The sequence below is a fragment of the Pavona decussata genome, unplaced genomic scaffold (assembly GCF_977016875.1).
Source record: "Pavona decussata unplaced genomic scaffold, jaPavDecu1.1 SCAFFOLD_260, whole genome shotgun sequence".
Taxonomy (NCBI): Eukaryota; Metazoa; Cnidaria; class Anthozoa; order Scleractinia; family Agariciidae; genus Pavona; species Pavona decussata.
The window spans coordinates 1-27,500 of record NW_028145663.1 but is presented as its reverse complement, the minus strand read 5'-3'; the positions used below and the strand labels follow the sequence as shown (position 1 = coordinate 27,500).

General features: G+C 39.2%; 2 protein-coding genes and 1 pseudogene across 2 annotated transcripts in view; 1 reads left to right on the top strand and 2 right to left on the bottom strand.

The window, feature by feature from the left end:
- Positions 1 to 573, bottom strand: part of LOC146456100 (uncharacterized) — a 1,966-nt pseudogene extending 1,393 nt beyond the window's left edge.
- The window catches only part of LOC146456098 (uncharacterized), a 44,302-nt gene extending 18,164 nt beyond the window's left edge, over positions 1 to 26,138 (bottom strand). Inside the window, exons 1-7 of the mRNA XM_085093419.1 lie at positions 26,046 to 26,138; positions 24,389 to 24,736; positions 23,533 to 23,671; positions 22,954 to 23,005; positions 21,745 to 22,277; positions 20,459 to 20,764; positions 19,842 to 20,016 (exon numbers count right to left, since the gene is read on the bottom strand). Of these exons, the coding sequence (XP_084949545.1) occupies positions 19,842 to 20,016; positions 20,459 to 20,764; positions 21,745 to 22,277; positions 22,954 to 23,005; positions 23,533 to 23,671; positions 24,389 to 24,736; positions 26,046 to 26,138 (1,646 nt within the window). The remainder of the gene's footprint in view (positions 1 to 19,841; positions 20,017 to 20,458; positions 20,765 to 21,744; positions 22,278 to 22,953; positions 23,006 to 23,532; positions 23,672 to 24,388; positions 24,737 to 26,045) is intronic.
- On the top strand, positions 4,734 to 7,755 carry LOC146456099 (uncharacterized). Its single transcript, XM_085093300.1, has 2 exons — positions 4,734 to 5,485; positions 5,936 to 7,755. The coding sequence occupies exon 2, from the start codon at positions 7,054 to 7,056 to the stop codon at positions 7,753 to 7,755; it is 702 nt and encodes a 233-aa protein (XP_084949426.1). The 5' UTR covers positions 4,734 to 5,485; positions 5,936 to 7,053.
- Positions 26,139 to 27,500: the final 1,362 nt, after the last annotated feature.

Genomic DNA, 27,500 nt, shown 5'->3' with positions numbered 1-27,500 from the left:
GATTCCTGTCCAGCTCTTCGACCGCCATTTCCGCCAGACTTACGCTAATAGCCTTTTGTTTACTCCACTCTAGGTGAACAGAGAAAGAGGAATTATGATTTGAGCAGTTAATATCAAATACCTTGTACTCGGGTTGAAGTCGGTTTTAGTTGGTTTAAACGCTTCAAGTTATTTGTAAACAACTTGACTTTGGCATATAAACCTTCAATAAATTACAAATTTTGTACTGTTTATCAATACAGTTTGAGCCGTTTATTTTATAAACTAACAGTTTCAGTGAAAAACCAGGCTAAAAGATTATTCACGTAATTGAAACCAACCTGTGAATACGGAAACTGCCCACTGTGTTGCCTGCTTGGTTTTTTTGGCTTGTGCATTTTCGACGATCGAGTCAAGTTCTTCGTTTTCCACATCGGCAAATCTTCTCTTTTTGCTCGACCTTTCTTCTTCTGTCTCAGTATTTAAGCTCTCCTTTTTAGAATTTGGCTCCAAATTTTTATTGTGCGGCAAAAGCACATCAAAGCCTGACAATATGTCGAAGTTCGGAAAGTTTTCGTCGCGCTCGTCGGCCATTATCGAGAAATCTCCAGCGGGAGAGCAGCGGGAGTTTACCGGTACAATAGTACATAGGTTTGGCAACTCTATTGACCAATCAGAACACGCGTAGTTTGTTAGTTATTTCAATAAGCATATTGACGAAAACTATTGACGAAAACATTTTAAACCCTTGCACTTTAATTACGTTAACTTGAGGCAAATAAAATAATACCAATTTGAGGGATTAGACCACAACTAGACACCAATAAGTTTCCCAGGGAGCCTTGAAATTACGTAAGCTAACGAAAACGGCGGAAGGAAAAGAATAGAGCCAAGGAAGCAAAAGAAAGGAAAATAAAACACAATGAACAGAAACAGAAACCAAAACGGGGATGGCTCGAATATGTTTCTGTTATCAAACACTACAGTACAGTTACGTTTTCTATAGGCCAATTTCACACCCTTTTCATAAATACAGAGAGAAATGTCTAAAACAAGGTGAAACTCAATGTTTGACTAGTTGATACAATTTCTAGGGCTGTAGGGGTAAAACAAGAACAGAGATTTCTGGTGATATGAGATTTTGACCACATGTATTGGGGAAAAAACAAATAGGTGTGTTTTCCCCTTCCACCACCCCTCTCCAACGGAACTGATTTGGAGTCATGGAATAGACCGAACTCGATAACGTTATGCCCGAAATCTGATTGGAGCTCCATTTCCACCTGAGCACGATCAATGGAAACCGAGCTCGGTTTTTGTTTCTGCGAAACCGAGCTCGATAACGTAGAGCACAAAATCTGATTGGAGCTCGATTTCCACCTGGAAACCGAACTCGACCCGATTAATGTGAACCGAGCTCGTTAAATGTAGAGTTTGAAAGAGGTGAATCGAGCTCGTAAAGAATGTCGGGGCGGATCATTTTTTATTTCGGGGCTAGCTTGAAACTTGAAAGAGGTAAGTCGAGGTCGTTTGATTAAAAGCGAGCTCGTAACGGATCTTGAGCTTGGGATACCTATTTTGCAGAAACCAAAACTGATCCTCTTTTGTTGTCTGGGGGGGGGGGGGGGGATATAGAACGTTTAATCGAGCTCGGTTTCGTCTATTCGAGCTCGGTCTATTTTATATTTCCCAGGTACCCGTGTTGTGGTATTGCAGCGCGCTCGATTCAAGGGATTGACATGGATCGCACTGTCGACTCGTCCCAGACTCCCAAACCGCGCGATAGCGATTCGTCTCTCGTACCCAGAGTTGGCCAGCGGGTGGGCGCCGGCGTTGTCCCGCTAACCAAAAAGCCTAAAGACTCTGAGTGCGAGACTGGCTGGGTACAAAATTGCAGAAAAATCAATCTCCAGCAAACGAGCGATTCTGGAAAGATCCGTTGAGAGATCGATTTGACTGGTTTAAATAAACAATGAAAAACTTCCGGAGCTAGAATAGACCAACCAGAACTCATCCTCGTTCCCAGAGCCTACGATCCTTTGGTGAGCAGTTGGATCGTTCAACAATAAAAACAACAACAAAATTTATGAATTTTGAATTTGTGGGATATTGTATTGATCGCTTTCCTTCACTTCTTTACATGTAAATGGATTAGCTCCTATTTGACCACATTCGAGAGAAAGCTCGACATACTATCCTTTGCCAAGCAACTTGCGTTGAGGTAAGACTATTGAAAAGTTATCTTAAAGAAATTTGGTAAGCTTAACTGCTACACCTTGCCAATACTTTTCAGACTATTTATGTTCTTTGGCTGTTGTCAACCAGTCGCCTTATGGTAACACTGCGTGTAAAGAATGACAGGTGGTGATTGAGCTTGGAGCAAACATAAAGATTGACTTCCTCTCTTCATCTTCTAATAATTTTATTGTTTTCAAACTCATGAGTCTAAAGTACAGGACAGAAACAACATTTTTGTAGACTGACTTGGATTGAAATAAGCTTACCTGTTTGTATCAAACTACCATTGTCGAAGGGCCGTTTCTCACAGTAAACGTCACATGGCCTTCCGGCATTACTTTACCCCTTAAATTTACCTCAAGACGGCAGTATAAGTCCAAAGTGTATTGAACTCCATAATGTCTATGATTATGTACCTGTTCAGTCCAAAACGATGTGCTGTGACCCGCGGCAATCGTGAAACCTTAGCAATGCCAAGTATTGTTTGAATACGTGCCTCGGTTAAAGAGTCTCTTGCAAAGTGAAGAAAGCAAATCAGTCGAAACGAAACTCGAAATGGAATAAAAGCAAATATCATGAAAGGATAAATGGCGTCATTACATCAACTGTTCGAAGCAAAGACAGTTATCTCGCAAACCCGGTTCTCAGTTTAATAAAACTTATTAGAATATTTACTAAAATGAACAACCTTTCGGAGCCGACGGTTTTCTTTCATGTTTCCGAAATGCGGCTGTTAACCGAAAGCTGATAAGTCTGGTCAGAAGAAGGAAAATGTCTTGCTCTTTCTCTCTGTTGGTCGGTGGCGAATGTGGATGTGATTCAAGAAGTAGGATTCCGTCGTGTGGGATCCTACCTCTTGTATCGTGCAACAAGAGTGTATCAGGTCATAAAAAAATTGTTGAAAATTAGTGGCTGTGAGACGGAAGTCGAGCTCATGAAGTGCCTGTTTTCAAACACCGCCGAACATCCAGGAAATGACCATATGTCCCGTGCACCGTGAACGTTTGGGTATTGGTTGGCGGAGATCGATAAAGCCATGCAGTGTACCACAGAGACTTTCGGACCATGAAGATTCGAAGAAATTAGCTGAAAGGGGCTGCACCCTGGCTTAATCAAAATTCATTTTTGAAACCACTGGAGAATTCATCCCAGTTGGCTCAGGTAAATATATACTCACTGTGTTTCATACTCAGTTTTAATACTAAGTACAGTGTATATAAGAGATTCTCAAACGAAACATAATATTAGACAAAGATTCATTGAAAGTTTTGTTAAATTGCCAAACATCAGTTGAAGGTTGTGACTTGAATGCCCCCCCACCCCACCCCTTTGATTTTTTTCTGGCATTGAATTACTGACACGGCCACGTGTTTTTCTTTTCTTTTTTTCTTTTTTAATAACATTGCATTTGGTTATCGATGAAGAGATCTTCCTCTCTCTTTGTTTTGCTTGTTTGTTTTTTGTTTTTTTTGTTTTTGGTCTTCAAAGTCGTTATGAGCTACATCGCGACATCAATACTGATAGCTTTTTTACATTGGCGACGAAAGCATCACTTGCAGTTGTGGTGGTGTTTGGCATATTGAACCAGTAGTATTTACTCCAGAGGTTGAGATGGTCTATACAGTGGAATACATTTAAGGGGAAAAATTAGTTAGCACTTACTAACAAACGCTTAAAACACGGTAGTTAGTGTAGGGTACAACTTTTTGTTTCGTATTATTTTAGCGGTGTGTGTGAGGTGCCGAAAGGCGCCGCGGCAACAAATGCCTATCCCAGAAAGCAGTTTTTCTGAGGCAGATTTTGAAAATATTTCTGAACATTTCAGTGTCCTTTCTTTGGTAATTGTGTTTTACTTTATTATAATAATTAACAGAGCGATACAGGCGAGCGTGCGTAAAAGTTAACAGCCGCTTATGGCCGTGCAATCGCAGGATCACTGACGATGAGAAAACAGGCACTTCTGGCAGATTACAAAACTGAATATTAAACAATTAACTCAATGCTGTGATTCTGGGTAAAGGGGAGTGACTGAATAAAATAACTGGAGAACATAGGAACAAATTGTTGAAGAATAAAACCGACGTGGACTGAAGAACTTTTAGCACTACACAACTGAATATTCAGTCAAGTTTGAATGCAGCAGTAATACACCAACAAATCTTATACAAAACAGATTTGGTCCTAAACTTGAGTACTGTAATACGTCCTATTGAGATGACAGCACAAGGTGATGCTAATTAGAGTACTGTTAATTTATGACTTTTCAGGAAGAAACAGAGAAAACTGTCACAGAAGCGATTTCAATGACCGGTCAAAAAAGAGAAAGCCCTTATTTATCACATGTAGAATATGCAGAATCGGAGGTTGAAGAACCGTCTTCCCCTGATCGAGGGAGCAAATTGGATGAAGGTTTGAAAAAATTGAATTACTTCTTAGCTTATCGTGACGCAGCCCTGTACGGCATAAGTTGTCCGTTCCTTGGGACAGTGCTCACGAGCGGACAAAGAGGAGATACAGCCGTAAAGCAAAACAAAGTGTTTGTCAACTGCTTGAAGTTATCGCTCCAGGCCAAAGTGATAAGTTATGGAGTGTATTGGGGGATAACGAATCACCTAAGCGAAGCCAGGCAGATGTAGAACTCTTGGAAGCGTTAGCTGGAAGCTACTGTAATGCCGGCCATTGGAGTACGAGAAGACAAATTTTATCAATAATGGATGATAAGATCATTGAAGGAACTCCAGCGCCACATTCCTGGTTTGACCAGCTACAGATTTAACATAGCGAGACATCATCAACTTCTACATGGTAGAGGGACAGCTGTGCCTTTAGAAATCGCCAGACGTATGAAAGTTGACTATGCTCAGGTGGATCATTTCCTGAACTTTATCACTAGTCCCCATGTCGTTCAAGATTTGCCGTTTGGGGAGAACATGCTGAAACTATCAACGAGAGAGGAAATAAAAACACCAAACGTTGTGCGGATGTTGATACCAGAGCGAATAACCCATCAATATTTTCAGTTCTGTGCTGAGACCGACTTCACTCCAATGAGCAAGCGCACACTACTATGTGTCTCGGAAGTGGTTCTGCATCTGTGCGCAAGTCGCTACAAATCCTGGATAACTTTTCCGCACAGGGCAGCAAGGCTTTTGAAAACCTTTGTGAGACAGTAGACAGAATAGCAGAGCAAGCAAAGTCACATGCCTGGGCAAAGGAGAAGAAACAAATGCTTCGATCTGCTAAACAATATTTGAGGGCTGATTACAAGGTTAGCTAGATGTGTACATAAACGTGCAGGCTGTGCCAATAATAAATAATGAAATGCACCCTACTTGCAACAGAAATTGATTAAATCATTAATCTACTACATATAGGTAATAGTATTTGATTGATTAATTAATAAAATTGTTTCATTAAGGGATGTTACTAAAATCTGGAACGCGCAACGGGGAACCGGGAACGGGAGTCTGGGAACGAGTGCACCGCGTTGATCCGCATAAGAATTCAATAATAATAATAATAATAATAATAATAATAATAATAATAATAGTGAGATGAAAGGGAAGCTTTTAACGCTAGGTATGCAAAATGATCAAGTTATATTCGCATCCTACAAAGGAGGCGTTCGCGAGATATAATCATAAAATTAAAGCAAGTACGAGTGAAAGTGTAATACTTTTCTTTAAATTTGATTTACAAATCTCATTCATACCCCTAGCTGCACGTTACAATGGAGTCAGAGGTGGCGGACCATTGCTTGTCGTTTGCTTTGAGTGACCCAAGCGACGGCCAATTCCAGTAATGATCATTCTGAGATTTGCTCGGAATGCTTCAAGCTTAACGAGGTGTTGTATAACATCGGAGCAGCGTGCACAGAAATCGTATCTGAGGAAGAAAGAGAAGACACCACGTTTATGGTCCAACAGGCAAGGAACGACATCTTGGCCTGGAAAACTCATCAGCTAATATCAGTAAACCAGGATCAGGCCAAATCTGAAGTGCTAGGAGGCCTAAACCACAGGTCAGTTCTACTAGTGATGGATTGGGCAATGAAGTACTTGCCGTGCAAATTCAGAGAATCCCAGTGTGATTGGTTTGCTAAACAAGGCATCCCATGGCATATCACAGTGGCTCTTAGGCGATCCCATGAAAGTGGTCCTCTGGAGAAGGAAACATTTGTGCACGTGTTCTAGAGCTGCCCACAAGACAGTGTTACAGTGTCCGCCATCTTGCACGATGTTCTATTGACCCTAAAGGAGCAGTGTCCAGAACTAGAGAGAGCCTACTGCAAACAAGACAACGCTGGATGTTACCATTGTGGCTCGATTATTGTTGGAAGCAGATCTAGTAGCCATGCAGGTGTGAAGGCCGAACGGTTTGACTTCTCTGATCCTCAAGGCGTTAAGGGAGAAGCAGACCGACAGGCAGCGACAATTAAAGGACATATCGATGTTTACTTAAACGAAGGTCACGATGTGAGCAACGCTGTAGAGATGAAGAGAGCGATTGAATCAAACGGAGGAATTCCTGGTGTTCGTGTCAAGTACGTAAAAATCCCGCAATCATCTACTGACAAGATGATGGTCAAGTGGGATGACATTAGCACACTCAATAATTTTTAGTTTGAATCAAGCGGTACTAGAGTCTGGAAAGCTTATCAGATTGGTCCCGGGAAACTTGTTTTATGGGCAGAAGTCCAGAGCAATGGCGTTTCTCCAGTTGAACTAGAAGTGTTAAAGCCTCCAGCTGAAAATCAACAATCATGCCTCAGGATATATGACCCTTCCCGAGCCAAACCTATCAGTTCTTCTCACCTAGGATCTGAAGGCATCGACCATGAAGACGCAACATTGGAGACCAGGGGGCTGTTCACATGTCCAGAAGATGGTTGTGTCAGGACATTTCAGAGATCTTCAGCTTTGCAATTCGCATTTAGATGTAAGAAAGCATAAGCTTGCACTGGAACGAGAAACTATGTTCGACAAGGCCAAGCGTGGGTACGCGGCGAAAATAATTGGAGAGCGAACCCAAGTTCCAACTGTCAGCTGCCCTTCCACAGCTTCAGAGGGCGCAGTTTCAGACACGCTTCCGCCCCTTGAGATAGGTTGGTCTCTAAAGAAACCCAAGAAGAAAACTCTCTTTACAGCAGAACAGAAGCAATACCTCACCGAGCAAGTCATAATTGGAGAAGAACGAGGGAAAATAGCGGATCCAAAAGATGTTTCTCAAGAAATGCACAAGTTAAGGGATGAGTCAGGAGCTCGCCTATTTCGTGGAAAAGACGTTCTTACACCTCAACAAGTCGCAGGTTTCTTCTCCCGAATGGTGGCCAAAACTCAAAAGTCTTCATCGACGCAGGCTGAAGAATCAGAAAGTGAAGATGAAAAGCAGCACTATGCAGTTGAAGCCGAATCTTTGCGTTCAAAGCTCCACGCAACTGTTGAAGAGGAAATCGCTTTGCAACATCCTATTGTTTCTCTTTCCCGGAACATTTGCAGCTTGGCGCGCGAGAAATCTCACATTGTAAGCCGCAATTAGACAGTGCAACATAAGCTAAAGTTGCCAAAAATTTGGCATTAACAAAGGAGTGTTAGTGAAGACAAGTCTGTCAGAATACGTTTTCATATAGAATTGTTTATTTTGACGAACCCCTGAGGTGTTTAGTTTATGCACTTCATGCAGTCCTCGTTTGATCAGAATTGGATATAAATAAAAGTGTTTGCAATAGGTTAAGGACGAAGATCGAGGGGCCAGACTCTCTGCCTCCGCTAGAATCTGGGCTAAAATAAATTCTTGTTCTTTTTCATTCACAATTTTTTGAGCGACAAATAGAAGACGCTGTGCGTGAGTTTGCCCCGCGCGCGAAAGTCCTGCGAAACGGTAACTGTCTTGTCGCGCGCGACCGTGAGTTTCATTTTAAAGAAAATGGGTGGGAGGGTGGGGGAATAGACCCTATGCAAAAATGGCTGACATTTTAATATCCTTTTGTTTGCATTCAACTTAGCCTCACTAGCTTCGTTATTGAGTTTAAAAATCTAAATAATATTTTACTTTGAACGAGGCTAGTGAATGCAACAAAAGGAATGTTAAAATGTCAGCCATTTTTTGCATAAGGTATATGAAAACCCAGTTATATGGTACAAGCTGATCACAGTCAACTTAAAAACATTCATTCATTTTCTATTTTTAGTCAACCTTAGCCTGAAAGTGCTTTGAAAAGCCTTGACTTTTATTTAATCTTTTTTAAGTTCGTAAAATAAATGTGTACTGCAGTAAGCCACACATTTGCCGTTTTTTTTGTTGGAGTTCCCGTTGAGTTAATTCACGTCTTCCTAGACAAATAGCGACAAGAAGTTAATTGTCTTTTTTCGCTAGCTTAAGTTCCAAAAAACGTTTGCCAGTTTTGACCTTTTCCAGTCTCAAGGTTCGCGTAAGCGAATTTTGCCAAAGAAGGTGTATTGGAAGTTGCGTGAGCGTGACGCAAACTAACACAAAGTGACGTTCCAGGTTGATCACGTGAATTTCTGTAAAACTGTATTCGAAATAGACGAAGATACTGCACAAATTTCTGGTTGGAACGGCTGAGCTCGCGGTGAAAGAGTCACAATGGTTTGAAGCTTGGCTTGTATAGTAGGGAACGTAAGATTAAACCGAGAACTAAGAAAATAACGGCAAAGAAATCAAGTTTGTCGAAGGTCAGTGACAGGAATGAGGTGAATCTCGGCAAAAATGTAGAAATTATGCAAAACCATTGCCAGACACAGTTGCTACACTTAAGGTTATGATTTCAATTCACGAAAAAGAACAAAAAAGGGATTTACAGTGGATACTTGGTACAAATAGATGTTTCGAGCGGCTTATTTTAATAAAACAATGTAAGTTTTATAAACAATTCAAGTGTGTTTGTTGTTCATTTCAAAATGGGGGATAGTGAAAATATGCTGAGTTTAGAAATGTTTTTTTTTTCTTAACGTACGAAAGATCCCAAGAAATTGAAGCGCTAGAAACTGAAAACTATCTTAAATTGTACCCGTACCCCCAGAAGGTTTTTGGTGAGATTCTTTGGGTACCACAGGCAGTTATGGCTAGTTTGTTAGAGGTCCTAACAAAGCCTTTAAGAGAAGCCGTTGGCATTCCTTAAAAAAAAATCGTAAAATATTTATAAGAAGAGTTGCCTGGCTATGTTACAAGTCAGAGAACTAAAAAAGCATTTAATGAATAGGATTTGCGTGTAAGAGATTCAAAAGTTACGATTGCTTGATTCGGTAGCCTAATGAATGTTGACATCATTTGGGGCTTTGATGACCAAAAATGCCGTTGATCATTTAAAATTCGTTTCTGGTAAACGAGTGGTTATTTGGTTAAATGGATGTCCTTTTCATAAGTGTGGTACTAGGGCCTATCAATCTACAAAGTATGAGCGAATTCGAATTTTGAGCTGTGTCCGGGATTTCTTTGGTTTTCACAAACATTTACTCTTAATAGTTCACTGAACAATTTTGATACCGTTTCTGGTGTTTATGTGTTTCATAGTTAGTGGTGGTCAATTTAGTTTTAGAAGATTTCAGATTCGATGGGGATTTCTATAGTTTTTTTTTTGCGCACACGTGCGCTGTATCAAGGCGGTAGCCAGAATATTTCGAAGGAGGGTTGTCACACTAAGCCAGAACCAGGGTAATCACCATATTGTAATGTCGACATCCACTTTTCGTTTTACTAAAAGTGTTTTCTTTTTTTTCACAAATGGTGTGACGGGCAACCCAAAACCTCCCTGGCTACGCCCTGTGTTGTAATTTTGAATGAATCTGTTAAATATATCTAGGTAATTAACGCATCATTTGGATGATTTTTAAACATTTAGCGCGAACAACTGTTTTCAGATAAATGATCAATTATTTTGATACTGTTTTCTGTGTAGGATCGATTGGTCCCTAGCTATAAATTTGGCTATTGTCAAATGGTGGATTATATAACTAGGTTTTGACAACTTAGTAGTAGGGAACTAGTTTTACGAAATAGCTAAATAATTTTGCCTTAGTTCAGTTGAAAGATAACCATTTATCTATCGTTCAAACACTTGCAAATCTATTAAACTAGCAGTGTTGTAAGTTTGTAACTTTACTTAATTAATGATATGGCGCGTATTTATGTTTTCAAATCATCGCTGTTATTCAAAAAATAAAAACTTTTTTCCCCAGCAAGAACAATCCTGTTAATTGTTGCTCATTATGTGATTGGGTGGGAGGCGATAAACTTCGTATGCTAGGCGACGCACATTTTCAAAAGAGAAGATGTTACACTGTAAATCGAAAAGATCTGCTTAGCCCCTAAAATGGGGCCGTTTCGGTGAGTAAAATACAGTACTATTTTTGGGGCTAATTTAGCCCATTTGGAATGGAGCTGTTTTGGCCCCAGTAAACGGGGCTGCAATAGCCCTTGATAAGGTAGCCGAAACGAAGACACAGAGGGGCTATTTTGGAAAATTGAGGGGTTGTTTTGGCTTTTAAAAGGGTTGAAATGGTGCAATTGGAAGGCCAAAATAGCCCTTCTGGAGCCGTTTCATGCCTTCAGAAAAGAGGAAAATTGGCCCATATTTTGTGGCCGATTTAGCCCAATTTATACTCAAAACAAACGTTCTCTAAAAGACTAAATTGGCACCAACATGTCTGAAACGACATTCTTTATAATTAAGAGCTGTTTTGGTCTTTAATTATGTAAAATAGCCCTCTTACAAGAACTACAATGGTTCTTAGGATGCCTCAAAATGACCCCATAATTGAGCCATTTTGAACTTGCATAAAGGAGAAACAATGGCCACAACGGGTGACTGATTTAGCCTATATAATTACCAAAATTAATACACATTTAGGGCTGAATCAACTCCAATATAGCCACAAGGACACTCTACTTTAAAACTGCTTTAGATTCAAGAGAGTCAGAAACAGCTATATTAGAGGGCTAAAATCAATAACTGCTTACCCTAGAATGGTTCTAATTTTCTGGTTGATTAACACTCATTATACTTCCCTAATACACGAAACTGATAAATATATACACAGGAGAAACATTTTGTGAACAACACAACATTATTTTATTCTCTCACTTTAGCTTTTTTGGCAAACCAAACTGAAACGCAAAATGACTGCTAAGCCTGCTCTAAAAAAAGGACAACATGGCTTTGCTGTCTTTATATACCATGTCGAATATAATTATAAAACAACAACAGCAAGGCCTTAATGCTGTCCATGATATCTGGTGAGGAATACTGTACAAAACCTTTCCTTAAAATGCAACATAAAGTTTGTCAGAGTCAAAGCCTTCTCCAATAGCAACAATTTGGAGTTGCGTAAAGATGGCGAGGTTATCATCAACTGAAGCAGTTCTCTGTAAAACAAAAACAAACAAAAAATGAAAGATGAGTCACCTTACAAGGTACAATTGACCAACTAAAACGGCAAGTAAAAATTAATACTTATAACGTGATGATGAAACACTGGAAGCCAGGTATAGAGATACAAAAGACAGGAAAGTTGTTACTGATGGCTGCTGAGTGATAGAATATCAACAAAAAAGTCTGTGCAAAACAAGTCACTGATAACTATCACTGTTAAAGGCCCTCATATGGCATACTTCTAGAAATTTTAGACCGGTTTATTGACATTTTAGGATAAAATAAAGGTCAATGTTGGCAAGCAACAACTATTGAGCCCGCATTATTATTGCAGTCTACCCTAAATATGATATGTGATTTGCAGCCTGCCTTGCATCTTATTCTGTGCCAGTCTTTTCAAATGCCACTTTCTTGGAAGGCTGCAAGTTGAGCAGCAGCAAAGTTCTCCCCTCCCGCCCTCCCATTTTCTCTTGTTGCTTGCCTTCTCTTATCCTTTCTATTTTAATTTGTTCACTGCATTTTGTTCTATCTCTTGTCAGTTATTCGGAGATGTTTAATAAAATAATTAAGGGCGGGGAATTGCTGCCTGCGGCACCCCTTCAGCCCTGTGCTGAAGCCCCGTCAGGGAGGGGGAGCTATAGGATTTGCTGGACTTCGTTAACTTGGCCCAAGGACATTATGCCGGCCATGCATTTTCATGTGTGAACTATGCCCCCCCCCCCGCCCCTCTTGCAGTACAGGCATGAGGCACCCCCTCGGTATGGCGCCATGTACCGAGGCCCCTCATTCGGTTATCATCCGGTCGGTGGGTTTTATCCGAGCCTTGCTGGTATATTCCCTGCCCAACTTTGCCAACAAAAGAATATTGTGTTTTCTTTGTGTCTGCGCGACATGACATTAACACGACAAGGTTTTTGGGCTTAGCACTCCTAAATTTTGCCCGCCACTGTCCCATTTACACTACAAGATTTGAAATTGTTACCGATAACTCAACGACAATCTATTAAGGGCGACCTTGCCTTCACAGAACAGGTCTTGCCATGTTTTTTTCCTGACACAGAGGCGTCTAACTTTCAGACGACGCCATTTTGTTTGCTGATTTACCGAGGCCCCTCATTTGGTTATCATCCGGTCGGTGGGTTTTATCCTGGCCTTGCTAGGTAGGCTAGCAACTTTGCCAACAAAAGAATATTGTGTTTTCTTTGTGTCTGCGCGCCATAACATTAACACGACAAGGTTCTTGGGCCTAGCACTCCTAAATTCTGCCCGCCACTGTCCCATTTACACTACAAGATTTGAAATGGTTACTGATAATTCAACGACAATCTATTGAGGGCGACCTTGCCTCCACAGAACAGGTTTTGTCATGTTTTTTTCCTGACACAGAGGCGACTGAATCTGGGACGCTGGCCCATGTTTTGGCAGGCCGAGGCTACTTTGCAAGGCAGTTTTACGCACGCAAGCCGATGAACTTAACTTTAACATGGCAACATTAGGAGTACAGTATCATAAATTATTGCCCTACATGCCAAAATTTAGGAGTGCTGGGCTCAAAAACCTTGTAGTGTAAACCAGGCTTTTATCTAGTCTGTTTGCCTCAGGGTCCAGTGGCCAAAAATAAACTGCTAGATACTCTTTGCCTAGCTACACATGATGGCAAGTTCATGATTAATTTTTGTTTCAGTACCCTGCTGGTAAAGACACTTGATAATAGTGTTCCTAAATTGAAGATAACCAATTACTTGGCATCAGAAGAAGAAAGAATAAAGTCCTTGTATAAGTTGTAATCACAAAAACTATATCCATAGCTTAAAACAATTATGTATAAGACAGGTATGCTAATATATTTTTGACAATCCACCCTAAGACCAAAAGATATAACATAGGAAACCCTTAAGAGCTTCTGGTAAAATGCAGTTACTGTCAAAATAATATTGTAAACTACTCCTCAATCACACACAAACATACCAAAATTACTTGATGGCATGGGTTACAACATAATAAATGACAATGCTTAATACAAATACTAACCCCATTTCTAGAGTCTAACTTCTTCCTGAGAACAGGGTTGATAGAACACTTCAGCCTGAAGTTAAATTTGCTCACAAATGACATATGTATCTCGACCACAGTATCACGTGCAAAGATGGAAAAGAAATAAATAATTATTTAAGGCATTGCATCTACTGTAAAGTGATCAAACAACGTACAACAATTCATCCGCAAAAAGCTTCGCACCGAACTGGCGTGTACCTTGATCATAGTACCACACAGCAGGGGAAATTAGAAATTAATACTTTGAAATAATGCATCTATAGTAATTTGATCAATCAATGCCTAACAGTTAGGATTCCTCAGCAAAAAGCTTCACACCTAACTGGCATATACCTTGATCATAGCACCATGCACAGAGCAAGGAAAATTAAAAATTAATAGTTTGAGACAATGCATCTATAGTAATTTGATCAATCAATGCCTAACAGTTAGAATTCCTCAGCTAAAAGCTTGGCAAGATATCCGCACAGCCGGCCCCATACACTAGCAAGGAAAGTTATAAATTAATAGTTTGAAACAATGCATCTAAAGTAATTTGATCAATTGTTTAAAAACTGAAACTGTTTTTAAAAACATTTGAACCGACTTATCATAAATAGACTTGCATTGCTATGGGGAATAAATAAAAATGATAAAGTTAAGCTACAGCTTGTATATTTCATTCTAAGGAGAATCTGATGCAAATGGCAATTAAATTTTTTTAGTCACTTAATTACCACAAATCCCGCGGCAGAAGAACTATCAGTACCGCTATCAGATACTACACTCTCCGCAGTAAATTTAGGGGATAAGTTACGAGCAGAATTCAAGGCTACAAAACTTATGGAAAGACACCAGCAAGTAAGCTTAAAATGTTGTGCAAGCATCACGCTCTGTTGCAACTGTGTTTGTGGTAATATACGATCCGACAGTAAAGAGAAAATCATAAATCGAAAATTATTAACACAAGGGAATCGGCTGTCCATAATTTGACTTTCCTATTGCAGTTAAATCGCCAAGACTAGTGGAAATCAAGCTAAAAACCTTAGTTTGACGAATTTTCCGTTAAAAACCTCCCGCCTGAACGATTTGTCATGCGCGTTTAGGAAGAAGGCTCTCAAAGATTTCTGGGATTGACGTATGCTCGTATCCAGGCTCCTTCCACTGGCGGAAATTGCCCTCCTATATCATGGCCGCCAAGTGCAAGTGAACGATCTAAAAAGAAACAAACAAAAAGAAAAGTAAGAAGATTATTTTTACCGGGCTTTAATTCCAGCTCAGTTGCAAATATTAAAGCAAGCTCGGACTCAAGTACTACTTACTTGATATTCTTTCGATGGTTGCCGGTGAAGACGTTCCAAGCCATGTCTAAAATTTACTCTTCAGTGAACGTTTTGGCGAAGTTCTCCATCGTAAAGCGGTCAGTAAATAATCACAGTGGCTGAAATGGACTACTGCATGCTTCCAGAATATATAAGCTCGGTTCGGTGAATGAAAAGGACTCAATAGTAAGCAAATGCAGCCTTTTTTCCACAACTGGACAAAACGCGGGATTTTATTGGGCAACGGTAATCATGCACCACAATTCAGAAGAAGGTGGAAATTATAAGGTAAATTTTTCCCTCAAAATTCTCCCTGTCACAATTTTGCTTAACGTCAAAATTCAGTATATCGACCCTCATTTGGACCCATCTTGGCTTGATTGGAAATGGTTATACCCTTCGGAGTCAAAATGGCTCATGTGATTGGGGCCATTTTGCGTTGTAACAAATTGGCTCTGTTCTTGGATGTCTAAACGACTCCATTAATAGGAGCTGAGACGGCCCTACATTGGAGCTAACTAGACTTGAACGGAAATGGTTCCACTTATTTGAGACAAAATAGCTCTAGTGATAAGGGCCGATACGCACCCAGGGGCCGAATTATTTTCCACTGTGGGCCAAATCGGTTTTTGGTGGGGCTAAAATGGTTTTTATTGGGGTCTATATGGACCCAATTGACAAAATGGACCCACGAAGAGGCAAATCAGCTCCAGGGGCCATAGAGCTGAAACGGCACTTTGGGGCTGAAACAGATCTTTTGAATTTACAGTGTACTACTGATCGATATGTTGTATCCTTTTATAGGTAGGTTAGGTTACTGTAGGTTACTGCCAGTCAGTAACCTACCGAGAAGGACGCTGCATGATCGTCGATTATTCTTATTGAGATTTTGATAGGATGAACGTCCCGTCTTTGCATAATGTCTTTGACGTCAATTTGCGGGGCTAAAGTGGCACTAACAGTGCATGGCCCGTTTAGGGATAAGAGTTTGAGTAAAGATAAGTAAATTTGTTTCCAAGGAGAGATATTTATTTCAACTGTTGAGGGAGGAGGAATTTGTAACACATTTATAAATTTCCATTATTTTTCTTATAATTTTATGATAATTGTTAACTTTGTAATAAGTGCGAACTATCCACCCATACATTTTTCAGCCCATACCATGGTTAAATTCACCGAGCGAATCCCCTATAATAAATGACGGAGGTGCTCGTCGGAAATCTTGAAAAGTACCCCTAAAAGGTATCAACATCTCGATTACTGGGCGTGGCCCCCAACAATTTTTAACCCTAAAAGGTACCACCACTTGACAAGTTTCAATAGTAGTTAAAACGGTTCAACTTCTATTTAGAACTTTTTTAAAGGAGTGTTGTCATAAACCTCTTGGCTAAATTCCCTAAAAGGTTTTTACGAGTTGCTGTTTATATTGTATCATGTGTTAAGATACATCTTGCCATCAAACACGTACAATTCTTTTTTTTTCTTTTATTGAAAGTTGGCTGAATAAAATTGTAACAAAGGAAAACATGTATTTTCTGCCACTTTTCACAACGGACACAGCAAATGAATTGAAACATGTTAAATGAGGTTGGTTTTAGGGGGGTGGTGGGTGGTTGTTAAAAAAAAATAAAAACGGCAAGGAAAGGCTCCCTTTCTGTTCCTTTTTCCTTCCACTCCCCAGTTCCTCTTCGCTCGTTCTCGCCAGTTTTTGGCTTTTTTCCCGCTATTTTGCGCGTCCTCACGACTATCACTATCAAGGGACTGCTAGCAGTCTAGGAAATTTACCACTGTGAAACCAGAAATGTTGTAATGAACGGAGGGAAAATAGATATAAAAAATAAGGCTATATAAATCTCTACCATGACAATGTGTCAAGGAATGCTGGGAGATGGAACGTAATCCGACAATAATAATAAACTCGAGTGAACAATTATTGGAGAAAGGGACAAAGAGAAAAGGTACACAATTTATCAAAGAAAGAAACTTTATTTTTTATTCATTTTTTTTTTGTAAAAGAGAAATAAAAAATAGATCGAGCTTGATTAAACTTTCTCTGCTCCTCCCCGGAAAGAACGGAACATCGACAACAATTGAGCTCGATATTAGACGGAGCTTGAATATATTCTGAGTGATATCGAGCACAGTCATAGAGGTCGATAAGTAACAGTGCTCGATATGGATGTGGAGCTCGATGAAGATAACCGAGCTCGAAGGCGATTTCGAGCTCGAATAGACCTGAGCTCGATCTACCAAAAATGGAGTACGATATTGCGTGGTCAATTACAAATCGAGCTCGAGATGGTTCTCGTGCTCGATTACCGTGATTGGAGCTCGGTTGCCCAGAAACAAAATATGATTGTTGTTGTCACTCAAATAGGGTTAAACTTTTAGCCAATACGCCTTTTCAAAGCTGGCCTTGACATCTCTGGCTAAAAACTCTCCGCGGGAAGGAAAATTTCAGCCCTCGGCAGATGACTAATTTCTGGAAGAACGATAGTTTGTAGGATGAGATGTTATGTAGGTGTTAGTCAACATCGAGTTGTTTCAATAGCAGGCGGGATATCCTCTTTGTATTTTTTTTTTTTTTCATCATTTGGTCGTAATCGCGTTTACGAAGAGTCGTGATCAGTTTTGACACACATATTCTTGGTTTTCACATGACGTCATAAAAAACTGAAATTCATAACTAAACACAATTTTGGGTTTTTATCTTCATCACATATAAGAAAATCTAAATTTCCATCGGCTTGCTTGTTTTCAGCGGGATAACATTCTTTGTTTTGAAAATAGAGCAGTTTGAATTTTAGATTTTTGCACAGAGCGTGACAGAAGGATTGCTGCTCTAAACATTTCAGGTACATGAAAACATCGATCCGTCTCGTGTTTTTTTAGGTCTGATAAGCTAACATGTAATAGAAGCGTTAATGTCAATGTGTGAAAGTTCAGCAGAGAGAGGAAAGGCTTTGAAATAGCCAAGGTAAACTCCAGATGTTTTTGCTGGTTTCCGGCCGCCATGTTGGTGCCCATCAGACGGGGCACCAACACCTTGTTTATGTATCAGTCTTCTACAACATATCAATTTCTTAACTTAATCTATTGAATGGTTGAGGATTTTATTTTTTCCCTTGCGTGACGATGTGTGAGGTGAAAACCACCTATACTGAAAGGTGGAACACTTTTCGAAGATCTCATGGTTGATTTTTCTAGTTTGTGCCTTGAGGTTCTTCAGGTCGGAGAGATTGCTTTGTTAGCTATTCTGCTAAAATATCGTCCTGGCTCCAGTTGTTCAAAGGCCGGATAACTTTATCCTGTGGATAAGTCACTATCCGACAGTTTCAATCTGCGCAAATATTTCAGTATTTCCCCTTGTACAAGCGAATATGCACACTCCAACCACAGTTAAGTTTGGAAGTGTACTAATACCTTGGACAACGTTTAACGTAAAGTATATTTTAGACCCTGAATAGTGCCTTATCCGGCGGATAAAGTTATCCGGCCTTTAAACAACTGGGGCCTGGAGGCGCGTAGATGATTGCTTCCACTTCTTCGATCCTCTATCAACGCATGAACGAAAATACAAGCTTAAGATCTTTGATTGGGAAAGACATGAAACAACATGGGGTCAAGAAATCAACTATCGCTGACAATTTTTCGGTCCTCAAAAGGTGCTGGAATGAATTTGACTGCCTTATTTATGAAATATTGTTTATACAAGAGCTCAAACCATCGTTAAGCGTGCAATCGGATTCGATTCGAGCGAAGGTATTCTGCTAACTTATTCGCATAAAAATCAAGCACGCAGGAATGCCATCTACTGAGATTTCATTTATTTAAACGCAACTATCTTAGCAACCTCGACACCAAACGTTTTCTTCATTCTTGATAATGATGTTTGAAACATCGAAACTTTTAATTTTTTTATAAACTAAATTAAAGGCTGTTTTACATGGACGCCGTGTCGGAATTAATTAGCAATCGTCAGAAATTAGTCAGAGATGTTGCTTTCCTAGCAGCTGAGGGTAGAGTGTTCCAGAGGACTGCACCCCATAGCCAAAGCTATTTTTGTAATAGTTAGTACGTGGTAAGGGAATAGCAAGCTTATTACCAGAATCGCGCAAATTGTAAGAAGTAATCACATCACTCCGCTGAACGAATTTCGAGGACAAATTATTTGGTGCGAGGCCATTCAAGGACTTATAGACCATCTAAGCCTCTAGTTTTTGACGTCGAGTTTGAGAACATCTGGAATTTAGTTTAATGGTAACTGATTTTAAAGCAATCAACCTATTGAATGGTGATATGCTATCCTGTCGATCCAAACATTTGAGTGTCAAACAAGTAGTAAAAAAAGTATCCTACTGGTCTGAAAAAGATATCCTACTGGTCTACTGGTCAGGGGTTCTGGAGGAGGTCCAGAACCCCCAAACCCTCCCCCTGGATCCGCCACTGTAAAAAAAAATATCCCACTGGTCTACTGGTCTCGGGTTCTGGAGGAGGTCCAGAACCCCCGAACCCTACCCCTGGATCCGCCACTGTAGCGTGATCAAACAAGAGCGATTAGTCGACGAAGCATACTAAAACCCCTTAACAAGGGATTTATTCTCATTACATTTTTCAATCTTTTTGTCAAAACTAAGTTTTCACTAAAGCCAAATTCTCCCACTGTTCTCTTTTCGTTATCAACGTGCTGCTAAAATACTAATTATTTTTCGGTCTCATATGCTTTAAGATTTGAAGGAAAAAGATACTTCAAATATATTTTTATGTAAGAATTTCTACTGCCTTATATGGAATTCAATGCAAATTTTATTTATTTCATTACTCCCAGCTCAAATTAAGCTTTATGTGTTAAATAATATGACAGCGTTCTTGCTTACCTTTCGTGCTTAGTATGTCTGCGTATGTCGTTCTCTTGCCTTCTTCTAAAGTAAATGATTCCCATAATTATCACAGCCACGAGAGCTACAAAAATTCCAGCAATAATTCCAGCTATCTTTGCAGTAACGCTTTTATCTGTTGCAGTACCAATTGTACCTGTCTTAGCCCACTTCGCTGAAAGATTTATATAAATACAACGTAGTAAGTGTTAAACGGCAAAAAAAAGAACAATTAAAACCGAGCAGCAGACTGGACCACATTAGACAAATGGGTAAATTATCTTGAACATGACTGTAAAGGGACGTTATTTTCTTTTTCCTTTTCCTTTTTTTTTCTTCCATTTACCTCCAAAATCTAGCACCAACATGTGCAGAAAAACTTTATCCTGTCTTAATTAGGACACTTTTAACTTGGCTGAAGTTTAAACTAATAATTCAAAGTTGCAAGTAGTAGTTGGAGATACCGAATAAATACAAGGCCAAACCTTAGCTTGTTTACTTATAACATTTGAATGGATGATCTTGATGTGAGTGATTTTCACAGTGTTTTTTTAACATCTCCTTTTAATTTATTACACCAGGTATAATTATATCTTCATCATAGAATAATATCACACCTGTTTTGACTTTTACAAGCCAAGAGGTTGACTTTTTACCCTCGGTTATTTCATTTAACGCGGAGACTGCAATCTCATACTTCTTGTCACAAGTGAGTCGTATGACATGGAAGGTTCTTGTAACTTGGGAAATAGCTATTTGACTCCACTCAGTTTCCTTTTCTTGTGATTCCTTTTCTCTGTAGTATATTCTGTACTTCGTAATGGGGCATGTTTGGCGTCTTGGAGGCTGACTCCATGTCAGATTAACATCGCAGCCATTTATTTCCGTTTCTTTGTTATTGATAACAGGAGGTAAAGGCGCTCCTAAATAAATGTTAAAAAAAATCGATACACACCAAGCATTATTTTTATTACATGTCATTGGAGCGCGTTGCTTTTCTTGGGCTAACCCCTGAACCCCTTCCATTAACCTCCCCGTGATTACCAATCTTGGCCAAATACGTTTTCTTTATTTTACCATAGATCACGACCTAAACTCAAACAACACGAACGAGTTTCAAACTGCATACTCTTCATGATCTCTTTCTCCTCAGGTCGTTGCAACTGTTTTTGTTTTTTTGAGACAAGATTCCAAACAAATACAGCGCATTCAACCTTACATCGCCGATTAATTTTGCTGAGGGGTAAATTCCATCTCGTCCTTCTTGCAAAAGAAAGCGCATCCAATAAAATTCCTGCTCTCGACGTTTCGTCATTTGCTCGTCATCGATGATTTATATTTAAATCATGTCTGCTATTTTTAGTTACACTTTGATAAGCCAGATGTCACACCGCATGGAAACTGAAAACAATGCAGTCTATTTCTTATAAGTTGCTACCATGTACAATGTACAACACGAGCTAAAACTATTAACAAGTGGCTCCGGTTGATCAGGATGGAAGTGGATTACAAAAATTCCAAGTTGTATCCTGATGAATACTAGGGAAACTCGTGATCTTTCGATAAAAACTAATTGGAGTTTGCTCTTCTTCCATCTTTTTCCTCACGAGGGATGGTACATGTCACGTCAAAATTATCCTAAATTAGTGAATAAAAAATATTTTAACCTATGTTAGCATAATTTGACAAAATACCAGCAAAATGTCGGTGACACAGTCCCTTTTAAAAAAGTTCGGATTTCAACGGAAGTCTCCTCAAAATCGCCGGGAAACGGACTGCAATTGAGAATTGAGTCTTGTTAGTTTTATGGGCCTTGATGAGACTTTCATTTTGAAACAAAGTGCTTTTAAAATAGGGGTTTTATGGTGGGTATCGAAAAAAGTAAAAAGTAATTGATTGTTACCTTTAAATATATCTGGTCTTTCACCCACAGACAAAGCCCTCCCAACAACATAGAGATCCATAACTGAACCAACAAACGACTGCGTTGTTATTTCCCCGGTATTGAAAAAATGCAGATTATTTCCGATAATACAGTTCCGCTGCCCATGGCATGACGAAACAAAGAAGTATTCATTCCATATCTCCTGCAATACTCTTCCAGTGCCGTTGACGAAGACTCTGATCTTGAACTGCTCACAAGTTATCACTACACGATTCCAATCATTTATCTTGAAGTCTTCTTTGGCCAGAGTGTTGTAAACAGACAGAAAGAAAATGGAACTCCTGATTGCAAAGTAAAATAGTTTTCCACTAACTGTCCGGAATGCTATTAAAGGCCCATTAACACCAGTGAATTTTATCGAAAACGCAATCGTAAAATCACAGTTCGTGATTTTTATGTTAGGCACAGTAGCGTAGGAGCTGCTATGAGTAAAATAAGCGGCCTTGCTGCCAGGACACCAGCCCTCAGTGAAGTTCACAGTACCAAAATATCTATCAAAACAATAATAAGAAATAATACCTGTTGTATTGAAAAGGATGTAGACCTCTGAAGCAATTGCATGTGAGCTCAATTGCCTTGAAACAAAATTAACGTATTGTTACCTGGAAACAGTTGTTTCAGCAATCCAGGGTGTTAACAAAGAGAAGCTACATAGCTTAAGTACTCATTGTGTCTAAGTAAAGGTTTTACTTACTTACTTAAGTATAGTCAACCCTTGTTATTACGGACACAGTTGGGACCAGAGAAAGTGTCTTTATTACAGAGTGTTCTTATCAAGCGGGTTAATTTTAAAGAAAATGTATGGAGCGGGACTATAGTGTCCGTAATGCTGGGCTTCGGGGTATAAACTGTACACTGCATCATTATTTTAGGGAAAAATAACATTCGCGAACACTAATCTACAGCCACTTGCAAGTCTTTTTCTACATAATTATTCAATTTCAAAAATTTCAACTTGATCCTCAAAATTTAAACAACGATTGAAAATAAGAGAAAAACAACAAGAGAAATATTAAAGATAACTTATCGTGCGGTCTCAACTCAATTTCTCAGCTGCTTAAGTGTTTTCTGTCTAACGCCAGTGTCCACAGTTAGATGGACACCCGAACAATTGAACATTTAATTAAAAAAAAAACACACAAATTGTTTGATTCTTGAATTTCTTACCTTACGTCAGGATCGGAACCATCTAAGAGCCAATGGCTGATTATTCTCTTCCCTAAAAGGAAATCATAACTAGCACATCACGTCCCATACGACAAGTATTCGTATTACGAAAATTAAAAAAAAAATTAATAGATAAATAATATCAACGGTAGTGATAGTGATTAAGATCACGCAATGAGTCTGTTAACATTTTTCTTTTAAAAACGAAAGTGCATGACAAGGAAACTCAAATGGTGTTAAATTTGTCAATTTAAAAGAATGTAGTATAAAGGAGTAAGAACACGAAGGCGAACATAGTGTAATGAATTTGATCAAAGATGTACTACATGTCTTCGTTATGCTCCATTTCTGACTGTTTTGTTGGCTCGCCTACTCATCAGAATCGAGCTTCCTCTGATATGGAGTCGCTTGAAGGCTGTTTATTGCACCATCTTCATTGACCGTGATGTAAATACAATAAAAGAACCGGTTAAAAATGTGAAATCTGCCACAGAGTACCCAAAAAAGTTAATTAGGTCCCTCTAAAAATGAAAAAAAGAAAATTATAGATTACTTGTTTTAATAGGAAACCTTGAGTACCTTTACACCCATAGAACTCCACCCTCATGGATATGTGGTTGTGCCAAGTTGTTGGCCTGAATCGGATGTAACGGGCTCTGATTGGTTTGTTCAGGTCATGAATAACTGTGGTATTCTGGTCTTTGTTTCCAATAAATTCCTAAAAGAAGCAACAAACCATAAAGAATTATTCAAGTTTCTGAAATTGTCAAGTATCCAGGATTTGCTATCACAATAATGAAGTATTGTAACCTTAAGTTTCATTTTCGTAGAGTTTTTGTTAAAGTTTAATTTCATGTTGGGTGGTCTGTGGCTCCATAAAGCTTAGTGTCCGTTTTGTTTCCATAGAGGACGAACAGTCGCCATGTTTGTAGTCAAATATTAGCCCATCGTACGGATTTGTGGATATTTGGACGTTTCAATGGAAGAAAGCTCCAACATAATGTAAGTTCTTGCCATATAAAATATTCAGTTTAGATTGACCGGCGTTTAGCACTCATTGCTCGATAATATTTACAATATTTTCAGCGAATCGCAACTCTAAAGCGAACAAGGATCAGGGTTGTAATGTGTGGATCGGCCCTTTTGAATTAATTGTGATCTCGATGGTTGGATAAATAAAGCTGAGAACTTTTATGACTACAGTGAGGTCTTACTCACTTCAACAACCTGGCCCCATTTGTTCAAAGAGCGGATAACCTCATCCAGCGGATAAAATGTCAGTATTGGTTGGAGTACATTTTACCCGTTGGAGAGCGATTTATTCACTAGTTGGCGTTATCCGCTCTTTAAGCAATCGGGGCTTACATAATTCTAGCGTTAATTTAAATGTATTTATTTTTAAAACTCGTATTTACAACTAAAATGTATATGATACCTTGCTTTCATTTTGTCGTGGTTCGCTGTAGTACTGGAGGTTAAAGCCATCATGACTGTACTGCAGTTTATATTTCGTCACCCACTGGCTCTTAACGTTACTTCCTTGTGTTGCTACTCGTGTTACTATAGTTTGCTGATTTCCAAGATCAACCTGGAGCCATTGACTGACATCATTTGTTAAAGCTGACCACGACCCGCCATTGCTCGAAGCCGCCTGAAATTGCAGTCTGCCTTTGCTGCTAGCATGATTAGCATCCAATTGTGACGAAGCGCTGATTTGCTCGTCAGCGATAGCATTATCTTCCATGCCAAGAGCTTTCCGACATTCTGGTAATTGAAGCAAATGCTAAGAATTACAAGCTTTTAAAGAAATGCATGGTTAACTCATCCGCATTCAAAAGTAAGTTGCTTTGTCTTTCAATCAAGTTTTCTGGTAAGAAGCATGGAGTTGGTAAATTTGTTATGAATCCTCACATTCATATCAGTAAGGATTATCAAGAACTTAAGTTGCGCGTCGTGCGTAGCATAGGGAAGTCATTAATTACATTGCATGTTTGGAAGCTTTGGACTTAAATGTTGATTTTGACATTACTCAATAATAAAGGTTATAGGAATGTAGGATTTAACGAGATAAATCAGAGACTCCTGTGAGCCAACTCGTGAATGCAAAGTGAATAGTGGTAACCGTAGAGCGGTACTCGCATCAAACTACGCCACAAGGATTCCTGGATGCCATGCCGTATTGCTGGGATGTATTATGTATAAACAATTAAACAATTAAATTACACACGCACTCTGATTCCTTCCAATACGCGAAAAGGGCGCAAAGGTGGACGTGTGCGTACTTTTAGTGGTTTTGAGTGGTTGCCAATCCACAAAAAAAGCTTTTCTTCCAAGAACCTCTGTATTTTTTTCCTCTCGTCGTGTTGTTGCAGAATGAAACTTGGTATATGTGACCGATTTTGGTTGCCTAGCACATGACCAAAACTTTGCTGTTTTCAGCATGGTAAGATTCCTTTCTACGTTTACAAGCTTTCAACCTTGCTAAAGTTGCTATTTTGGTTCATCGCCTAGAATAAAACGACATATCAGGGACCTTGACTACACCGCCTGCGGTAAATTTAAAAGCTTATCAGCAAAGCGGGCATCAAACAAAAGAGAAAATGATCTGAAAATGTCGAATATGGCTTGCGTTTTTCGATTTTTTGTCCAAACTACCCAACATTTCATAGTTTTACTATATGGCTTTTACAGAAAAGGGATCAATAAAAAATATTTGACTATTATCGACTTTTTAGTCTTTCTATAAGAAATTCTATTCTATTCTTCTATATCGAAATTTTAGTCCTTCTACAAAGAACTTTCCATGATAACATGCTCTAAAAACTTTGTTTTAAGCGACAGGTTTGTTTATGCGTAACTACTGACGACGCACACCCCAGTGTTTTTTCTCTGCACTCATCGGCGCAAACTGGTTCGACAGACATGTTATCGAAGGCAGCAATTAAGTCTTCGGGTAAATGTTCTGCTGGTTCTCATGTATTTTCATTCGTAGAGTAGTTCTTCCACTGGATAAAGAACTCCGCTTTGCCTCCTCGAACTCTTTTCGCGACGATTCGCTCAACTTCGTAAACACCAATAACAATGAGCTTTACCTTCGGTCGGTATTTTGAATTACAGCCGCGATCGCGAACATCTTTCAGTAATGATTCGTAGTAGCCCATCAGATATCTCGCTCGCTTGGACATGTTGAGTACAAAGCAGTTTTTAGCAACTGAACCTATAGAAATAAACTAAAGGTTTTATATTATTTGATAAGTCAAGACGGATCCAAATTTGAATAATTGTCATGTTCCCTCAGGCATAAGCATGTTCGAGGCGGGCGTTTTTTGCTGGCTTTTAAAACTACCTGCTCTGAATAAAACCTTTTCAGAATATCGGGACTATTTAGTCTACCTTGGTTGCACGTCCGGTTAGCAAAAGCGAAAAACTGAAGTGTTTACTTTTTTTTACTGAAAATGCTGCCATGCACCAGCGGAGAAGCGTGAATATAGCTGCCGCGGCGAATTTGGAAACTAAAGTTTCCAGCATCAGCCCATCCTCAACCGATTAAACACTCGAACAACTGATTCGCACATCGCACTAGCTATGAAACAACGATCAGGTCTTTTTTTTTTGCTTTTTATTCTCTCGACGAGGTTCGCGCGAAAACCAACGAAATAGTGAGACGAAAAACGACGCGGAAAATTTCCTCTGATCGCAGGTCGATTTACTAAAGCGCCGTTTGTAAAACCACGCGTTCTTATGGTTTTAGAAGTCAGACGCTTTGACCATCAGATTCCATCGAGTTAAATAAAAATTCGTTTCACGCGAACTTTTTGATAAAATTCTTTTTTAAGTAGTGCGGCGCACCTTTAAATAGAGCGCTATTGTTAACTTCTTTCCACTTTAGAATTTACTTAGCGCATCCAACCGTTTGATTGACAGCAGCTGAAATGTGCAAAGGGACTTACGTATTCCCAAAACAAGACCTGTTGACCAATTACAACTGAGTAGTTCCACATACGCAAATTATTATGCCGCCCGTTGATAAACTAGGCACTGCAAGTACATGTTGCTAAAGATAATAGCATTCTCGGCGATGTTGTAAATATAGAAATACATCAAGCGTTGGGATGATTGTCACTATGCATAAGCAAATTTTCACTGTTTACATTTGTTCTATTGAATCGATCTTACCGCTCACACTGGATCCCGAATGAATGTTATTGCGTCATAAATAAAAAAAAAAAAAAAAATATATATATATATATATATATATATATATATATATATATATATATATATATATATATATAATCCAAAAACGGGTTGAAATCTTCATCAACTTAAAAGTGCTCGATAGCTGGACTAGAGCAATAATAATAATAATATAATGCAAGAGATAGGTTATTCGGTCATTTATTCGCTACTCTGAGTTTCATGCTTCTTGTGAAGCAATCATCAGGCAACTGCCAGAAATAACGGTTACAATAAGAGAAATTTGAAAATACAGAACAATAGACAATATAGATGCTAACTTGTTTGCGTGACGTGTCACAGGTTGTAGA

Excerpts from the sequence above, each read along its gene's own strand:
- LOC146456099 (XM_085093300.1), top strand. The coding sequence starts at position 7,054 with ATGAAGACGCAACATTGGAGACCAGGGGGCTGTTCACATGTCCAGAAG.